The sequence below is a fragment of the Oryctolagus cuniculus genome, chromosome 6 (assembly GCF_964237555.1).
Source record: "Oryctolagus cuniculus chromosome 6, mOryCun1.1, whole genome shotgun sequence".
In the NCBI taxonomy this organism is placed as follows: Eukaryota; Metazoa; Chordata; class Mammalia; order Lagomorpha; family Leporidae; genus Oryctolagus; species Oryctolagus cuniculus.
The window spans coordinates 1,824,970-1,843,848 of NC_091437.1; the positions used below are offsets into that span (position 1 = coordinate 1,824,970).

The following is an 18,879-nucleotide window of genomic DNA, read 5'->3' on the forward strand; positions in this document are numbered from 1 at the left end:
TGCATGCGTCCCTGTGGTGTGGGGACAAGAGCAGGGCTGCATGCATCCCTGTGGAGTGGGGACAAGAGCAGGGCTGCATGCGTCCCTGTGGTGTGGGGACAAGAGCAGGGCTGCATGCGTCCCTGTGGTGTGGGGACAAGAGCGGGGCTGCATGCGTCCCTGTGGAGTGGGGACAAGAGCGGGGCTGCATGCGTCCCTGTGGTGTGGGGACAAGAGCGGGGCTGCATGCGTCCCCGTGGAGTGGGGACAAGAGCGGGGCTGCATGCGTCCCCGTGGTGTGGGGACAAGAGCGGGGCTGCATGCGTCCCTGTGGTGTGGGGACAAGAGCGGGGCTGCATGCGTCCCCGTGGTGTGGGGACAAGAGCGGGGCTGCTTGTGTCTGTGGTGTGGGGACAAGAGCAGGGCTGCATGCGTCCCCGTGGAGTGGGGACAAGAGCGGGGCTGCTTGTGTCTGTGGTGTGGGGACAAGAGTGGGGCTGCATGCATCCCCGTGGAGTGGGGACAAGAGCGGGGCTGCATGCGTCCCCGTGGAGTGGGGACAAGAGCGGGGCTGCATGCGTCCCCGTGGAGTGGGGACAAGAGCGGGGCTGCATGCGTCCCCGTGGAGTGGGGACAAGAGCGGGGCTGCATGCGTTCCTGTGGTGTGGGGACAAGAGCGGGGCTGCATGCGTTCCTGTGGTGTGGGGACAAGAGCGGGGCTTTCTCGGGGGCTCCACACCCTCCCTGCAGTTTTTGGGTCTCGTCTCCCTGTTCTCCCTTCTTTTCCATGGACTCTTTGGCATTTCAGGACTGGCACACTGGACCAGACTTTGTGGCCACAACCACAGAAAGACCTTTTGCTTTTTTGTTCTTCTTTTCCTAAGAAGGAATGTTTGGAAAAACACAGTGTCCTGGGGCCTCTGGCTTCTGAGAAGAGGGACAAGCCCTGCCTGCTGGGTCTCACAATCCTGGAATTTACTTGGGAGCAGAGCGAACGCTTCTGTAAACCTTCAGCCTGATTCTCCCACACTGTGCACACTTGCCTGTGCGTGTGCTCTCACACACACGCACATGCGTGCGCACACACAGCTTTCTGTCCCCTCCCCTGGAGTGGCTCCTGCCTCCTCTGCAGTGCCCGCCCTCTGGCAGCTGGCGGTTGGCAGGCAGAAGCCAGTGGTCAGGGCAGCGTCCTGCCTCTCGCACTTTGCCGCTGTTGCTGTGGTCGGGACAGCCCCTAGTGAACCGAACAGCAGCTGAGCAGCTGGGTCCTGGGAGAGGATGGGCAATTACCTCCTGCGGGAGCAACGGTGAGTGTGACTCTGGGCAGAGCCCAGGACGTGGCTGGGAGTGGGTGCCTGTCCAGGTGGTGAGCAGGCCGAGCTTCAGGAAGGCTGAGCGTGGAGACAGTGCCCTGACTTTGAGGCTGGAGGGTGGCCACTGTGGCTGTGTCTCTGTGTGTCTCACGCTGTGCGTCATTGCATGGGCCATCTTTACACCAGAAAGCTACTCCTGGTTTATCTGAAATTCAGTTTGACTATGTGTGCTGCCCTCTATCCAGAAACCCTGGGCTATGGTCTCCTGAATCTCTCTGCCCGTTTTTTTCTCACTGGGTGTAGGGCTCACTTCCAAACCATCAGCTGCATGGGGTCAGTGTGAAGGTGAGCAGTCGGGGTCTTGAAAAGGATGCATCCCCAAATATGCACTGAAATGAGTGTAACCAGTGCTTTTTAGGCCTGCATTCTTCCTCGGCTTTATAAGCTATAGAACAGGACGAATGCTGTTCCGACCTTTTGCTGAGTCTTAGATTATTGGCTCTGCAGCCTTCTGTGCCCATCTGCTCACTCCTCCCAGGCCACACAGATCTGCTCAGGGCGAGACCCTGCTCATGTGCCTGTGCTCCAGTGGGGACATTCACTCTCCACTAGCCTGACTTATGTTAGATTTTTTTATATAAACTATTTATTAATGAGAGAGAGAGAAAGAGAGTGAGCAAGCTCTATCTTCCACCCACTGATTCACTTCCCAAATGGCTACAGCAGCCTGGGATGGGCCAGGCTGAAGCCAGGAGCCAGGAGCTCCATCCAGGTCTTCTACATGGGTGGTGGAGACTCAAAAACTTGAACCATCATTGGCTGTTTTCCAGGCACATTAGCAGGGAGCTGGATTGGAAGCAGAGCCTCTGGGATTTGAATGAGGCAGTCTGATAATCGGATGCTGGCATCACAAGCGGAGGCTTAACCCATTGTACCACAACAGCCACCCCATACTTGTGTTGATTTCAAGGTTCCGGGACCCTGTTTTAAACACTCCCTATTTATTTATTCATTAAGAGAGAGAGAGAGAGAAGAGAGACCTTCCACCCAGCTGGTTCACTCCCCAGATGGCTGCAACAGCCAGGGCTGGGCCAGACCAAAGCCAGGAGACAGGAGCTTCTTTTGGGTCTCCCACGTGGATTCAGGGGCCCAAGCAGTTGGGCCATCCTCTGTTGTTTTCCCGGAGTGTTATCAGGGGGTTGGATTGGAAGTGGAGCAGCCACGACTGGAACTGGCACCCATTATGGGATGTGGCTTTACCCGCTATGCCACAGCGCAGGCCCCAGTCCCTCCCTTCTTGTCCTCTTACCCCTAGGGCTTTGTCTGCCATCTTTCTTAGCACCAGACTCTAACTCAGTTTCCTGTGTCCAACAGGGAGTCTCAGGTGCTGCTGTGGAGAGCCTGGCCTCTCTGCAGCTCAGCTTTATCAGCCAGGTGCAGCTTTCTGCCCTTTCTGCCATGAACACATGGTGTGGACGTTGCAGTCCTCTCAACCTGACCACTGCTGATGCCTCCATGCACGTCTCGTGCCTCAGCCAGCGGGTCCCTTGCTCCAGAGCCCACTTTCAGTCGTGTTTGCTTGTCTCAGTCTGCACTCTGGAACGCTGTGGTCCATGCCTGCGTCTTCCTGCTGCTGCCAGCACTGGTCTTTGCAGTGTTCTTTCAGGGTTTTTGTGGGTGGTCCAGACGTTCATGCGTGGAACAGCTCTGTCGGCACCACGGTCCATGTGCGTCTGCCTTATGGAGCCTTCATGTCCTTTGCAGTCCCTGCCACTGCTGCTGTGTGCAGAGAGGGGGCCCCTGGAGAGTGCTCTCTGCCTGCTCTGACGCGCATGCACTCTCACTGACGTCCCCGAGCAGGGACATGGTGATGTGCTTTGCCATGCTGAGGTTGGGGGCTCTCACTCTTTAGTTGCACTGGGTTTTAGGCCTTTGCCTTCTGCCTGTCACCTCTCTGGAGGCAGCCACAGTCCTCCCCCTCAACTCACAAAATGACAGCGCAGAGGCTGTGGGCATTTGTAGTCAGGGATGAAGTGCCTGGGTTTGCTGAAATCAGCAAAGACCCCTCCTTGTTCTGCCTCCCAGCCCTCTCTCTCCTACATGGCAACCCTGGAGGAGCCTGTGCCTGGGGTTCAGTTCCATTTTGGAATCCAGGCAGCCAGGACTAGGAGGAGGGGTCCTATGGTTGGCATGTGTGATGGAGCCCAGCGCAGTCCAGGGTCTTCCCCACTCTGCCCCGACCCTTCTCTAGGGCAGCAGTGTCGGGGGCCCCAGAGCTGTCTGCTTGTGCTGGTGCGCATGGCTGCCAGCTGTGGCAGCTGCCATCCTCCCAGGACAGCTTCCCTGGTTTTCCTGCAGCTGCTGTGTGAGGTGGTTGATACTGTGATCCTGTTACTGTGAGCTGGGAAAAAGACGGCACCACTTGGTAACACACTGCGTCAGGATACGTGTGGCAGCTGGTCATAGGAGGCGACCTCTGCTGAGCACGCTGTGTCTGCTGAACTTGGGAAGCCAGGTCAGCAGCGCAGCTTGGAGGAAAAGGTGGTGGACGGCTTTGTCTCTGGCTTTATTGAGGCATGATTGACAGATGAAAGCTGTACGTGCTGGAGGTATGCAGTGTGAAGTGAGGTGCACCTGTCCACTGTGGACGTGACTCCCACAGCCAGGCTGGTCAGCACCCTTCACCTCACAGACACCTTGTGTGTGTGTTGACAACTCTTGGGGCCTGCCTCTGTGGACGGTTCAGCTAAGAACTCGGGAGGCCGGAAAAGCCATCTGTAAGTCTCTGCACGAGCTCAGGTACCCACTGCCCTTGTCTGTTGGCTGTTCGTGCTTTAGTGTCCATCTCCTTCCGTTAGAATCAAGACTGCGTGTGAACAGAGTAATAAACGTCTGGACCCAGGGTCTGGGTCTGGTGCCCATGTGGCCAGGCGGCCATAGGCCTGACTTCCTGGGGCCTTGCTGCGTGCCTTGCAGTTCCACTCGTGGTGGATGCTGCCCCTGGCTGTCCAGCACTGGCGTTTTGCACCTGCCTTCTCTATGTCACGGGCTGATGGCATCCTTTCTGAACACACACGTTTACCACGGTGCTGCCCGCAGCAGAAGTGGTGTCTGGGGAGATGGCTCAGGGCTTGTACTGGGCCCTGTCCCTGCACCTCCATAAACCTGCCTCACTGCCCCGTGTCCAAAGACAGAACAAGGTTGATGGAGCCTGGGGGTGATTGTGAGGAATAAGTGGACCAGTGGCTAGATGTCAGGGGAGACAGCAGGTGACTAGTCCATGCCAGCTGCTGTGTAACCAATCCGTTTTCAGCATTGCTTCCCTGAGTCACTCTCAGGAATCATCATTTAGAAGGCCGTGCATTAACATGCACGGCAAGTGCCCGTGAGAACAGGTGGCAGAATTCCACCCCGTGGAGCTTGTTCCAGCAGGAAGGGTAACCACCCCATGAACAGTACACTCGCACCATGGTGAGTCCTGCAGACAGCAGGCAGCAGAGGAGGGCTTGCAGCCCAGGTGGAGGTGTGAGGGGCGGTGCAGAGACAGAGTGACAAGGCCCTGGTCTACTTGCTGCTTCAGCTATCCTGGACTGGGTAATTTGTAAAGAAGATAGATTCAGTTCTCAGGCTGGAGGATTGGAAGCCCAAGAGCACGGAGCCAGGTCTTGCTGCATCGTAACGTGGCAGAGAGAGAAGGGATGGGAGGGCTCACGTGCGACAGAACTCAGGTTTACAGTCAAGCAGTGCCTACCCCGGGGAAACCCTGCCATAGAAGCCTCACTCAAGACTCATCCCCTGCAGGCCCCATTTCCAGTACAGCCAGTGGCACTGGGATCTCATCCTGGGTTTTGGGGGGATGCTGCCATTGCTGCAGCAGGGTAGATGTGTGGGGTTTGCTTCCAGAAACAGGAACCTTAGAGACAGCCCCTGGGCCAGGTGTGAGCATGGTGTGCAGTGGTGTGGGGAGGGCAGAGGGCAGGGCAGGACTGCCAGTTGCCCACTCCACGCCCCATAGCTGGTTCTTCTGAGTGCTCCCACTCCAATTTCTGTCCTCCTCGCATCACCTAATGCCACTTGCTCCACTGGGCCAGTTCTCCCTTCACTGTAGACTTTACTGCTCACCCAAGCCCACTGGACAGGTGTTGTCAGGGGACAGATGAACCACACCCTGCCGCCTGTGCTGCCAGCACTGCCGTCCCCAACTTTGTCCTCTGGGTTTTCAGTTTCTGTTTCTTAAGGAGCCTGGAGGGCAGTGGGTGGAGAAGGGCTATGGGAGTTTAGAGTGAGGATGACTCGAGAGTCAGTGGAGAAGCGACGCCGCTGTGATCAGAGCTGAGTTAAATCACGTGCTGTGGTGATTGGTGTTTCTCTGCTGGTAGGGTGACTGTCATTTGTGGAAAGCTGCGTGAAGCTATGGTCTTGGCTTAGAGAAAACAAATGAAGCATCCAGGGGAAGTGGCTGTGGGAGCAGATTTTAGAAAGGACAGGCCCCTGAAGAAGCACTGTACTTAATGCTTTGTTGTAGCTTTAAGAACATAGAAATTACAGAGCCGAGATCATTAAAGCTGAGAGAGTTAAAACTTGTCAAGGTCACCTCTGCTGTGAAGAGACCCCCGTGTGGCTTACACAGTGAACTCACACATTATTCCCAGGATGTCCCCTGCCTTTCTCGGCTTTGGCCAGCATTGGGGGGCTCCAGCAGATGTGTGAGTGGGGGTGCTGCAGAGGCGGGGGGAGGAGGGCGTGGCTGGGAATCACACTGTAAACGCCAGGCAGAGTGCTTTCCACTGCTCTCCATGAGGCACTGCTGGGTGATGATTCTTCATCTCAACACTGATGCAGCTCTCTGAGGACTTTATCCTCTCGTGTTCGCGTAAAACTGTAAACAGATTTTACGGAAAGTTCCACTTGACTTCTGATGAGTTTAATTCAAAGTCTATGTGCTGTGTCTGCAGATCTATTAGTCCAGTCACACAGTGGTCTGGGACTGTGTTTACCCACACCTTCGACGTGTTCTGTTGGGGCTTTAAGGTTTTGGTTGTTCTTGCATAGATAGTATACACAGCAACAAATCTATGCCCCCCCCCCAGTCTGCTTTTGCTAGAATATTATTGAAAGTTGTAAGATAATTGTACTCTCTACCAGCCTTGCTGAATTTGTCATTTCTTTTAATGGTTAATTTTTTTTTTTTTTTTGACAGGCTTAGAGGACAGTGAGAGAGAGAGACAGAGAGGAAGGTCTTCCTTTTTCTGTTAGTTCACCCTCCAATGGCTGCTGCAGCCAGCGCACTGCGGCCAGCGCACCACGCTGATCCGAAGCCAGGAGCCAGGTGCTTCTCCTGGTCTCCCATGCGGGTGCAGGGCCCAAGCACTTGGGCCATCTTCCACTGCACTCCCTGGCCACAGCAGAGAGCTGGACAGGAAGAGGAGCGACCCGGACAGAATCTGGCGCTCCGACCGGGACTAGAACCTGGTATGACAGCACCGCAGGCGTAGAATTAGCCTATTGAGCCACGGTGCCGGCCTTTAATGGTTAATTCTACTGTGTTTTCTATTTAGTTAATATATCATCTACAAAATTAAATAATTTTCTATCTTTTGTCATTTCTTTCAGTTCTCATGCTTTTTTCTTGTTTATATTATTATTATGTTTAAGAATGTCAGTATTCTTAGGTTTCCTTGCTTGCAACTAACTTTAATGGATTTTTCTCTAAAATTTTTCCATTAACTTTGTTATATAATTTTTGGTATATTGCCTTTATCAAAATATATTTTATAACAAGTTTTATAAGAATTTTTATTAATGGGGCTAAATATTATCAAATTAAGTTTTCAAACTACTGAAATAAACTCTTGCCTGTCTTCATAGATTTCTAAGGTCATTAATTATGTTAACAGGATTTTTCCCCTTATGATCCATCCTGAAGTTTCTGGGAGAAAAACCACTTAATTGTTATGTGTATTATATTTACTGTACTTTTAGATTTAATTAATTCATGTGTTGTTGGTGATTATTGCATTCATTTTCCTGGGTGAATTGGGCCTGTGATTTTTTTCTCTGTATTTATTTGATTTTGGAATGAAAATATATGAATCTCATTTAAGGAATTTGGCATTATTTTGCATTTTTCTAGGGACTAGGTGTCACTTGAAATTTGGTAAAATTATATATGCAACCATGTGAGGTAGGATTTTTTTGAATTATTGAGAGTATTCATGTATCAATATTTACATATTTTCCCCCAGGATATTATTCATTTTAAGCTGTCATGTTTATTATATATACATTTTCATATTTGTCTCATGTCTGTAGATCTGAATTCTAAATTATCTGTTTTCATTTTATATTTAGTCCTCTTCCCTTTTTCCTTAATTCATCTTAATAGACTTGTGCCATTGTACTGATGATATTATTTTCTAATATGACATTTATTTCTACTCATAAATTTTTTAAAAAGATTTATTTATTTTATTTGAAAGTCAGAGGTACAGAGAGAGAGGGAGAGACACAGAGAATCTTCTATCTCCTGGTTAACTCTCCAGATGACCTCAGCCACCAGGGCTGGGCCAGCCTGAAGCCAGGAGCCAGGAGCCAGGAGCCAGGAGCTTCATCTGGGTCTCCCACTTGGGTGCAGGGACTCAAACACTTGAACCATCTTCAGCTGCTTTCCAGGCACATCAGCAGGGAGCTGGATCGCAAGTGGAGCAGCTGGGACAACAACCGGTGTGCACATGGGATACTGGTGTTGTAGGCAGCTGCCTTACCTGCTACACCACAGTGCCGGCCCCTCTTCTCATAACTTTTGAATCACATGCTTTGGTCTTTCTATCTGCTGTGTTAACCGTGCAAATCACCCGGTTGCTCTGAGTTAATTTCATCATTTAGTGTTTGCTTAAGTATCACAAAGATAATAACAAGGACAGGAGTGACATGCCAAAGGTCAGCTTCCCCAGGAGTGGGTAATGATGGCTTCTTCAGCAGGCTCCAGAGGTGCTTGCTGTGGCTCTGCTGCCCGGGCTGAGGGCACACACGCTGCTGCTGCTGCTGGGGTCGGCGGAGAAGCTGAGCCTCCCGGGTTGCTCTTCTGGACCTCTTACCTTTTCTGGAGAGCCAGGGAGTTTGCTGATTAGGATCAATCCTCATCCGGAGCCACCTGTGATTAAATACAGACAGGGACTCGGTGGTTAGAATGTAGGCATGTTGTCCAGGACAGCGTAAGCCTGGTCTCCAGTCGAGTTCTGAGATGTGTTCTGTGTCTGTGCCTGTTGACGGGCAGAAAAGAGACGCTTGGCAGAAGGAAGCTGTGCGCTCGACGGCAGCAGTCGGTGAAGCTGGAGAAGGGGGTGGGACAATCTGGGGGGCAGCAACAAGCTCTCTTTCCCCTGTTTCCATCTAGCTGCCTGGGAAGGAGCCGGAAGAAGTGCAGGAAGGCAAGCCCAGGCGTGACAAGGTAAGAGGCCATTGGTCTTCTCCAAGGTTCGAGTCCACGGTCTCTGTCCCTCAGGCAGGATGGCCTCTTTGGGGATCCTTTCGGTGAGTTGGCGGCAGCTTAGATGGCGGCTGCCTGAACCAGAGAAGCAGACCCCACATGTGCCTGTTTTGTTTCTTACTTCTGTAAAGCAGGTGGGCGTGAGAAGCGGGAATGAAGGATTTTTGTTTTTGGTTGTCTGCACACACCACACTTCCAACCTGTTCCTCTAGAGTGGCAGAGTGATCTGTGGAACACCCAGGTCCAGTCATGCCTTTCCCTTCCTTGACGCCACTCTGTGCTCTCCACGCAGACTCCGCACCAGGGTGTGCAGTGCCGCCAGCACTTGCTCCTGCACACCTCTCCGAACCGTTCCCCACCCCACCTCGTGCAGTGTTGCCAGGCCTTTGCTTGCAGTTCATGCTCTTCCAGCCTCACCTCAGGGCACTGGCACGTGCTGCTGTTCCACTGCACAGTCTCCCCCTCGCCTCCTTTCTTCCCTCCACCCTGTTCTCCACCCCCCTGCCCTCCCTCCTCCTCTCCATCCCCCTGCCCTCCCTTCTCCTCTCCACCCCCCTTGCCCTCTGTCCTGCTTTCCACCCCCTGCCCTCCCTCCTCCTCTCCACCCCCTGCCCTCCATCCTCCTTTCCACCCCCTGCCCTCTGTCCTGCTCTCCACCCCCTGCCCTCTGTCCTGCTCTCCATCCCCCTGCCCTCTGTCCTCCTCTCCACTCCCGCCCTCTGTCCTGCTCTCCATCCCTCTGCCCCCATGCTGATCTCCATCCCCCTGCCCTCTGTCCTCCTCTCCATCACCCCTACCCTCTGTCCTGCTCTCCACCCCCTGCCCTCCATCCTGCTCTCCAACCCACCCCCCTGCCCTCCGTCCTGCTCTCCATCCCCCTGCCCTCCGTCCTGCTCTCCATCCCCCTGCCCTCCATCCTGCTCTCCAACCTAAGGCTGACTGACACTCTCCTGGATGTGCTGGCTTTTGAGGCCCCCATGCCTAGATTGTGGGGAGCTGCACTTCTGGGTACCACCCTGCTAACATCTGCTGTGGCTTTATCTCCACCTGTAACTCTAGATGTGCTGTCGTAACCTGTGGCGTCCATCTCCCTTTACCAACCACAGCCTCTTTAAGACACTGACCACAGGGGTGGAAAATAGATATCTGGACATTGATATCTTGCCTGGCCTTAGATGGACAGAGGCACCCTGCCGTGACTGCCAGCCACGGGCTTTTCATAGCGTTGCTCCCCTCTTTGCTAATCACTTCATCTCCAGCTCTGGGTTTCTGTCTCTAGGATGGCCTTCCTTCTCGTCTGTGGTAGGAAAGGGCAGGGCTGGGTGTGGTTGGTTTCCACATCAGCCACCTGGAAAATGATTCCCTGGCACTTTGCATGAAGGGGAGGGCTGAGGCCATCCTGACCCTCAGGGATGGTGGAGGGCTTGTAGCTGGAGAGGAGACAGTGAGGATGGCACCGTTGTTGATCCAGGGTTCTGCTCAGGCTGCTGCTGAGAGGTTGGTTCTGTCAGTGCCACCTCAGCCAGGCACTGGATGTGAGCATTTGAGTTAGGTACGGAAACCTAGTGTTTGCTTCATTGTGTATAAAATGAGGCTGGTGCTAAATGCTGTTCTCCAGTTCCTTGCTGTTCAAGGAAGTGAGCATGTCAACATTTTCAAGTGCCAGCAAGTCTTAATCACAAACAGACAACAGCCAGATGAAGAGCATTAAGTACTGAAGGGAATTCTGTGAGTGAGCCCGGTGGCCCTTCAGCAGTCGGCTTGGTGAGGAGGAGCTGAACTGTGTCCTGGTCACTGCAGTTACATTTGCGTAGCTTCCAGGAGTGGAATGGAGGTTGGCTATCCAGCTGGCTAATTTCACAGGATGAAGCTTTTTTTTTTTTTTTTTTTTTTTTTTTAAGATTTATATCTTTGAAAGGCAGAGAGGAGGGAGAGGGAGAGGAGGTCTTCGACCTGCTGATTTATTCCCCAGGTGGCCACAACGGCCAGAGCTACACCAATCTGAAGCCAGGAGCCAGGAGCCTCTTCTAGGTCTCCCATGCAGGTGTAGGGGCCCAAGCACTTGGGCCATCTTCAACTGCTTTCCCAGGCCATAGCAGAGAGCTGGATTGGAAGTGGAGCAGCTGGGATTTGAACCGACATCCATGTGGGATGCCGGCCCTGCAGGCAATGACTTTACCTGCTATGCCACAGCGCTGGCCCCATGGGTGAGACTTTTTGCATAGAGTTACAATCTGAACATCTTCCCGAGTCAGGTTTGGTTATTTCATTTTTCCAGAATATCATTCATTTCGTAACTTTAAACCTATTTACAGAAAGGACAGATGAATTCTTTCAAGATATTTAACTTACAATGCAGGTTTATAGAGATATAATTTACCACTTTACATACACTGTGTGGTAAGTTTGTATAAACACTGACAGTGATGTAACCACCAGCACAGTGGAGATATGGACTATGTCCACCACCCTCCCTCCCTCCCCAGCAGCCCCTGCTGACCACTGAGCTGGTCATGGTACACTTTTATCTTTATTACATCTTAGTTTTTCTTTTTTTAGCTTTTAAAAGTTGTTTTAAAATTTTACTTGTTTGTGTTCAAAACTCATGTTTTTTGGATTTTCAAGATTTATTGCCTAGGAATGGCGGCATATAGAAGTATAAAGTTCCTTCTCCATATTTTTTTCTGCATTGTATCTGTTGTTATAGCAAAACTATTATTTCTTTTTTCTTATTTTTTTTTTGACAGGCAGAGTGGACAGTGAGAGAGAGAGAGACAGAGAGAAAGGTCTTCCTTTGCTGTTGGTTCACCCTCCAATGGCCGCTGCGGCCAGCGCACTGCGGCCGGTGCACCGCGCTGATCCGATGGCAGGAGCCAGGTGCTTCTCCTGGTCTCCCATGGGGTGCAGGGCCCAAGCACTAGGGCCATCCTCCACTGCACTCCCGGGCCACATCAGAGAGCTGGCCTGGAAGAGGGGCAACCAGGACAGAATCCGGCGCCCTGACCGGGACTAGAACCCGGTGTGCCGGTGCCGCAAGGCGGAGGATTAGCCTATTGAGCCACGGCGCCAGCCTAGAAAATCTATTATTATCTGATATTTTCAAATTTGCTTTTTTTTTCTTGGATATAGGTAGTTTTTAATTTCAAACATTATTTTACAATCCTAAATGTAATTCTGATTTTATTTGTCATGAGGATCTGTGTGGTCTATGTTATTTCTGCTTTGTAGGTTCTATTAGTCTTCATCGAGACAAGCTTTTTACATTCTCTAGATTTTGATTTCTTCTTCTGTAGAATAGCCTTCACCTTAGATTGTGGTCAGTGCGTGCCTGGCTGGCTTAGTGCTCAGAAAATACCATGATGTTTATGATGTCCACAGATTTTGAAAGCATGCTGTGTAAGCTTTTGCCAAACATTGTAATTGGAAGTGTATGAGTTAGAGAACATTTAACAGTGAATTTCAGATAGTCTCTTCTTATTTTTCCTGCCTGTCATTAGATGACTAATTTACCTACAATTTGTTTGCATTACCTTTTATGTTTTCTTTTTTGTTGGTTAATATCAATCAAATATTTTGATGTGTAACAATTCATGGCAGTAGTATTTGTGGGTTTTAATCTTTATCATCCCATCCTTTGGCTGGCTGCCTCTGAAGTGAGGGAGAGTGGTTTACTTATGTTTTAAAAATATTTTTTTGTTTCAGAGGTACAGTTACAGACAGAGAGAGGAAGAGACAGAGAGAAGTTTGCAACCACTAGTTCACTCTGAAAATGAAGTAGAGGGGTGGATCAGAAGAGGAGCAGCTGGGACATGAACCAGCGCACATATGGGATCCCAGTGCCTAAAGTCAATTTCTGAAACAGGAGGGTCCATGTTGCAGGAGGTCAAGGTGAACAGGGAACTAACTGGCAGACACAATGACCTGGTTCTTTGGTCTAGTCTGGTCCCATTTCTGCACAGCAGGCTGCTTTAGTTGTAGAGTTTTCTAACAAAGTACTGCACATTGGCTTATCTGACAGAAATTTATTATTTCATAATTCTACAAGCTGAAAAAGTTGGACATCAAACTGTTGGCTGCTTGAGTGCTTCATGATAAACCTGTCATCCTGTGTCCTCCTCGCACGTGGTAACATAGAGGCAGTCTGGTATCTTAGTATCATGACAGCATCATGTCGTCTATGTGTCCTCCATCTGCCTGGAGATCTAGGTACTCTGATAGCCTCGTAATTCCTCAGTTTCATGATATAAGCATGTAGTTTTATTCTATACTTCTCATTCTTCTCCTAGATTTTTGTGGCTTTTCAGAAAGGCTAGAGTAAGCAGACTTTTAATTGTAAGATGATTTAAAGAGCAAATGCTCTTTTTTTCTCTCTTTCATTTTTATTTTTTTTAACGAAACACATTACTGTGTTTGCTTGTAGGCAAGAAGTGACTACATCTGAAAGAGAAATTCAAGGGCAACACAAAAGAAGTACGTCACTGCTGTGCTCCGTTTCTCATTGTGGGAAGTGCAAATGTCATCAGTTCCTGTTGCTGCTGTTTGAAGGATTGTGGGAGATACTGTGTAGTCCTTTCTGTCTTGTGAGGTTGATCATCTCCTTCTCTGTATTATAGTAATATCTGATTATGATTTATTTCAGTTCACATTTGATTAGCTTCTGTGGGAAGCAGTTAACTAAGATACTGCAGATTTTAATTTAACATTGGTGTTTTTTTGTTTTTGTTTGTTTGTTTGTTTTTTGACAGGCAGAGTGGACAGTGAGAGAGAGAGAGACAGAGAGAAAGGTCTTCCTTTGCCGTTGGTTCACCCTCTAATGGCCGCAGCAGCGGGCATGCTGCGGCCAGCGCACCGTGCTGATCCAATGGCAGGAGCCAGGTACTTATCCTGGTCTCCCATGGGGTGCAGGGCCCAAGCACCTGGGCCATCCTCCATTGCACTCCCAGGCCACAGCAGAGAGCTGGCCTGGAAGAAGGGCAACCGGGACAGAATCCGGTGCCCCAACCAGGACTAGAACCCGGGGTGCTGGCACTGCAGGCAGAGGATTAGCCTATTGAGCTGCAGCGCCGGCCAACATTGGTGTTTTAAAGCAGGGCCAGTTTGAATATGAGTTGGTGACCAGTGCATTTTTTTTGCTTAATTATTTGCAGTTTACCACAGTATTTTTGTGCAGCAATCATGCAAAAGCTCAAAGTAGATAATGAATAAGTATGTTCAGTACCTGAGAACAGGTATACCTGAGGGAAACACCTTGTTTTTTCTTTTTTCCTTTTTTCCAGCTTCATTGACTGTAATTGTCAAGTAGAAATAATACCTAGTCAAGGCTACAATGTGATGGTCTGATGTATGTATTATATTATGATTACTGCATCAAATTTGATTAGCATATTGGTTACCACGCATGGTTACTGCGTGTGTGGGTGTGTGGTGTGTGTGTGCACATGTACATGTGTGTGTGGGTACACGGGCAGGTGTGTGTTCTTGTGTGTGCGGGGTGTGTGGTGTATGTGGGTGTGCATGTGTGTGGTATATGTGTGTGCAGGTGTGTGGTATATATGTGGGGTGTGTGTGGTGCGTGCACACAGATGTGGTATGGGGGGTGTGTATGTGGGTGTGTGCAGGTGTGTGGTGTGTATGTGTGCACACGTGTATGAGGATCAGCCAACAGACTCTTGGCGAGGTCAGATGGGTCCTGTGGTACTCAATGCCGATTCCAAGGCACTAGTGCCTGGGCAGCCTCTGCAGGTGCAGGTGTGAGTGCAGTATCCCATCTGCCCCAGCTTCCTGTGAATAGTGGGCACGCCCCTGAGCACAGGCTGTGAAGTAGATTCCACATTGCTTCTGAAGTCACAATGCAGTCGATCCGAATTTGTGTATTTGTGTGGAATTTGAAAAATTACTCTTGTTCTGCAGCTTTCCCTGAGATGACTGCATCTTTAAAACTTACAATAATAATTTTTGGTGATATTTTATAGAATTTATCTCACATTTACAGCAGCATTTCTTCTTTCCTTCTTTACACACTCCATTGTCACCATTTGTGGCGGTATATTTTACAACTAAATTCCGAGCTCTGGTGTGTCCAGCAGACTTGGGGTCAGCTGGGCTACAGGCACCCTCAGCACATGGCGGAAGCTGGCATGTGTGAGTGGCCGCAGCTTAGGTAGCCACCTCTCTGCAACGTCATCACTGCCTCCGCTCCTTTTCATCCTCTTCAACCTGTGATGATCCAGAGGTCTCAAGTTGCTTTATTTTTTATCCTACAGGGCAAGAAATTTCATCTACTTCTAATCAGGTAATTAGACAAAAGTAAGAACAAAGCAAAAAACAAAGAAATAGAAAAACAATTCCTTCATTCCATTTGTCTGAATATATCACAATATAGGTGATTTTATGCTTTTTTTTTTAAAGATTTGTTTATTTGAAAGAGTTATGCAGAGAGAGAGAGAGAGAGAAGTCTTCCATCTGCTGGTTCACTCCCCGACTGGCTGCAACGGCCAGAGCTGCACCAGTCAAAAGCCAGGAGCCAAGAGCTTCATCTGGGTTGCCCACATGGGTGGGAGAACTTGGGCCCAAGTCCTGGGGCCATCTTCTACTGCTTTCTCAGGCCACAGCAGAGAGCTGGATTGTAAATGGAGCAGCCAGGATTCAAACTGGTGCCCATATGGGATTCCAGCGCTTCAGGGTGGGGCTTTAACCCGCTGAACCACAGTGCTTGCCCCTTATAATGAGGCTTAAGTCACTAGGGCTTGGACAAGGGCTTTTTTTTTTTTTTTTTTGGTGGGCACTGAGTTCTGTTTTGATGATCTTGGGTCCTTGATTTCTTTTCTCTGTGTGTGTGGTAGGAGCTTGAGAATGGCAGTGGATCTGATGAAGTGTGCTACAGCATCATTAATCACGCCCGCCACCGGAGGTCCTCACTGAACTCCAATGATGATGGCTATGAGAACGTAGACGCCACAAGGAGAGTGAGGGTGCTGAGAGAGGGGTCAGAAACCGACTACGCCCTGCTGAGGACTTCTGTTGCTGGGCCCTCTTCCTACACCACTGAGCATGATTACGAAACTGTGCTGCCACACTAGAGCGCACGCACTGCCTCGTCATCCTCCAGCAACGCAGGCGAGGCCGAGTGGCAGCCTTGGGACTGCTCTTCACCCTCAGCAGCTCCTGACACGTTCATTGCTGGCCAGGGTTTATAAGTTACATAGTTTGATTAGATCACTTTGGGCAGCTCCTCAGTTGTGGCGTCCCTGTGTTTTTGCTTGTGATGTTTGGGACACAGAGATGTTGAAAAATCTTCTGAGGACAATAAGGATGCACAAATGTATGTTCTAGAGTCTTCACTTCCAACTTTGCTCTCCAAATTTCAAACACCAATGTCTCCAGTGATCTGGTTCCTTTTTGAGGTGTAACCTTCTCAGTAAACTTCAAAAATATAAGACCAGTGACCAGACCCTTTGTTATCCTGATACATCACTTTTGCTTCTTTCTGTGTACTGGAAAGTCTTACTTATGAACTTATGGTAATAAGTGAGAACCAGTGGTGTTTAATACTGGATTTTCTGAGAGGAGGAACTGAAAGTGTCACAAGAAAAAGCAATGAAACAGTTGCCTATCTTTGCCTTTCTGTCCAATAGTAAATTGAAGGGTTCTGTTCGAAGATTAAAAAAAAAAAGGAAATAAATCTTTGCTTAAAGTTTTGTTCACAACAGACTAGCTAATTTAACCTTTTTCTTCTTAAAGGAATTTTTAAAAAAAGATTTATTTTATTTATTTTTATTTATTTGTAAGAGTTATACAGAAAGGTAGAGCCAGAGAGAGAGAGAGAGAGAGAGAGAGATAGAGGCCTTCCATCCAATGGTTCACTCCTGAAATGACCGCAATGGCCAGAGATAAGCTGATCCGAAACCAGGAGCCAGGAGCTTCTTCTGGGTCTCCCACACAGGTGCAGGGACCCACGGACTTGGACCGTCTTCTGCTGCTTTCCCAGGCCATAGCAGAGAGCTGGATCAGAAGTGGAGCAGCTGGGACTCGAACTGGTGCCCATATGGGATGCTGGTACTGTAGGCTGAGGCTTTAACCTGCTGCGCCACAGCGCTGACCCCTTTAAAGGAATTTTTAAAGGATACACCAACTTCCCAAAAGTATATACACAAAATCCTTCATTGAGAGAATATCCATGATGCATTTTTTCTATTTGGTTATAATATTCTGACCTTTTGGTGATTGACAGGCCTCAATTGATAGGTGCGTTTCAGCTAACTTATTTGTATACAAGTTTTGCCTAAGTCTAGTGCTCCCTTGTGATGTTAATGCATAGAAGAAGTTAACAGAAATCTTGTAATTCTAGAAAATTCATCCTGTCAGAAATATGTCCATAGAAATTAGCCAACTTTGTCAAAAATGATAAATCATTTACTTTCTGTGCCTTTGTAGCTATTTTAATATGTAATAAATATATTGAAGATAAGATTGGGTGCCACTCTTTACCAGTTCATAGGGTGTGTCCAGTGGTTTGGTGGATGGGGAGCTTGCAAGGGATACCACTGGAAAACTGGTGATGAGAAGGTCTGGGGAAGATGTGGACAGACCTCTCCTGACAGGCTGAAAATATGCAGATTCTATGTTGCGTGCTTTTAGCAATAGCATGAACAGCACAGTATACTCTGAGGATATCAGTCAGCTGCCTTCTCCAGCCACCCCGTCACACCCAGTAGGCTCACGACAGAGTGGCCCTGGCAATAGAGATGGAAGTTACACTGGGTTTCCGTTGTTGGAGGATGACTGGCTGTGGCCACTGTGGTGTGCACAATCTACAAGCAGCCCCTGCTCAGGCACCATTCCTCAGGGTGATCAGCCAACTACCAAGTGGGAGACTGGTTACATTGCACCACCTCATCATGGAAGGAAGTTCTTACTGGACAGACACTCTGGGGATGGATTTTCTTTGTCTTCAAAAAATGTTTCTGCCAGAACTCCTGAACGTGGACTTACGGAATGCTTATTGCTACAGTTTGGACGTTCCTCAAAGGCCAATGTGTTAAAGAAGCTTAGATCCTAGGGTGGCACAAAGGGAGGTAATGGGGGAAAATGGGAAATGGAGCCCTATAGGATGTCCTCAGGGCACAGTAGGCGTGCCCTCAGCAGTGGCGCTCACTCATGAGAGGGTTGCTGGGAAACCATGAGTCGGCACACCTACACCCTTTGCTTCCTGGCTCGCCTTGGGATCCTTCCTTTGCCTGTGCTCTGCTGATGCCACGTTCTACTCTCATCAGAGACCAGACAAGTGTGGCTACCTGAATTTAGACATGAACTCCTGGAACTATGAGGCTAATTAAACTTCTATAAAATTTGTCTGCCTCAGATTTCTCATGAAACTAAGGGAAAGCTGACTAAAACTTGCACACTTACCTACCATTTACATTATCCTACACAGCTTTGGTTCTGATCAAGACACGGACTTCAGAGTAAGTGAGCTGTGCCCCTGGACCCAGGCTGATGGAATTCATTCACTGTGCCCTCAGCATTTTGAAGTTGATGACTTGTTAAAACAGAGCAGTAGCCTTTGGGAGACTCACCGGCAGCATCAGTTAGGTGGCAAAGCCTTGTGAAATGGAGATGATTCTCAGGACATTACTGTGCATGTTCTGGGTCCATGTTCAACACATGGCTTTTCTCACCTAGTGAGGATTCGGGGTTTGTAATCAAAAGGGTGGAAATGGGAGTGACCATGCGCACCACTCACTTTTGCTTCCTATCCCCACAGCCTTAATCTCTGCTGGCCTGAAGGTCTTCATTCCGAAGGGAGGAGTATCTAGACCAGGAGACACCACAGAGATCCCGTTAAACTGGAAGCTAGGGCTGCCACCTGGTCACTCTGGGTTCCTGGCTTCTCTGGATAAACAGGTGAAGAAGGAAGTTCCAGTAGTGGTGGTGACAATTGATGACCAACAAGGAGAAGCAGGATGGCTTCTCCGCAATGGAGGTAAGGAAGAGTACACCGGGATGCTGAAGGTCTCTGCAGGTGTCTCTTGGTCTTACCAGGCCATATGATGAGGGTCAATCGAAAAACTACAATAACCCAGTTGTGGCAGGGCTGTG

General features: G+C 49.4%; 1 protein-coding gene across 1 annotated transcript; it reads left to right on the forward strand.

The window, feature by feature from the left end:
* The first annotated feature begins 669 nt into the window (after window positions 1-669).
* GCSAML (germinal center associated signaling and motility like) lies at window positions 670-17,246 on the forward strand. The gene is made up of 5 exons (XM_017339171.3): window positions 670-1,286; window positions 8,689-8,742; window positions 13,202-13,251; window positions 15,045-15,073; window positions 15,624-17,246. Exons 1-5 carry the CDS (start codon window positions 1,258-1,260, stop codon window positions 15,858-15,860), a joined length of 399 nt encoding a protein of 132 aa, XP_017194660.3. The 5' UTR covers window positions 670-1,257; the 3' UTR covers window positions 15,861-17,246.
* Window positions 17,247-18,879: the final 1,633 nt, after the last annotated feature.

Excerpts from the sequence above, each read along its gene's own strand:
- GCSAML (XM_017339171.3), top strand. The coding sequence starts at position 1,258 with ATGGGCAATTACCTCCTGCGGGAGCAACG. Across the intron at positions 8,743-13,201 it reads GCAAGCCCAGGCGTGACAAG|GCAAGAAGTGACTACATCTG; the intron begins GTAAGAGGCCAT and ends GTTTGCTTGTAG. Across the intron at positions 13,252-15,044 it reads TCAAGGGCAACACAAAAGAA|GGCAAGAAATTTCATCTACT; the intron begins GTACGTCACTGC and ends TTTATCCTACAG.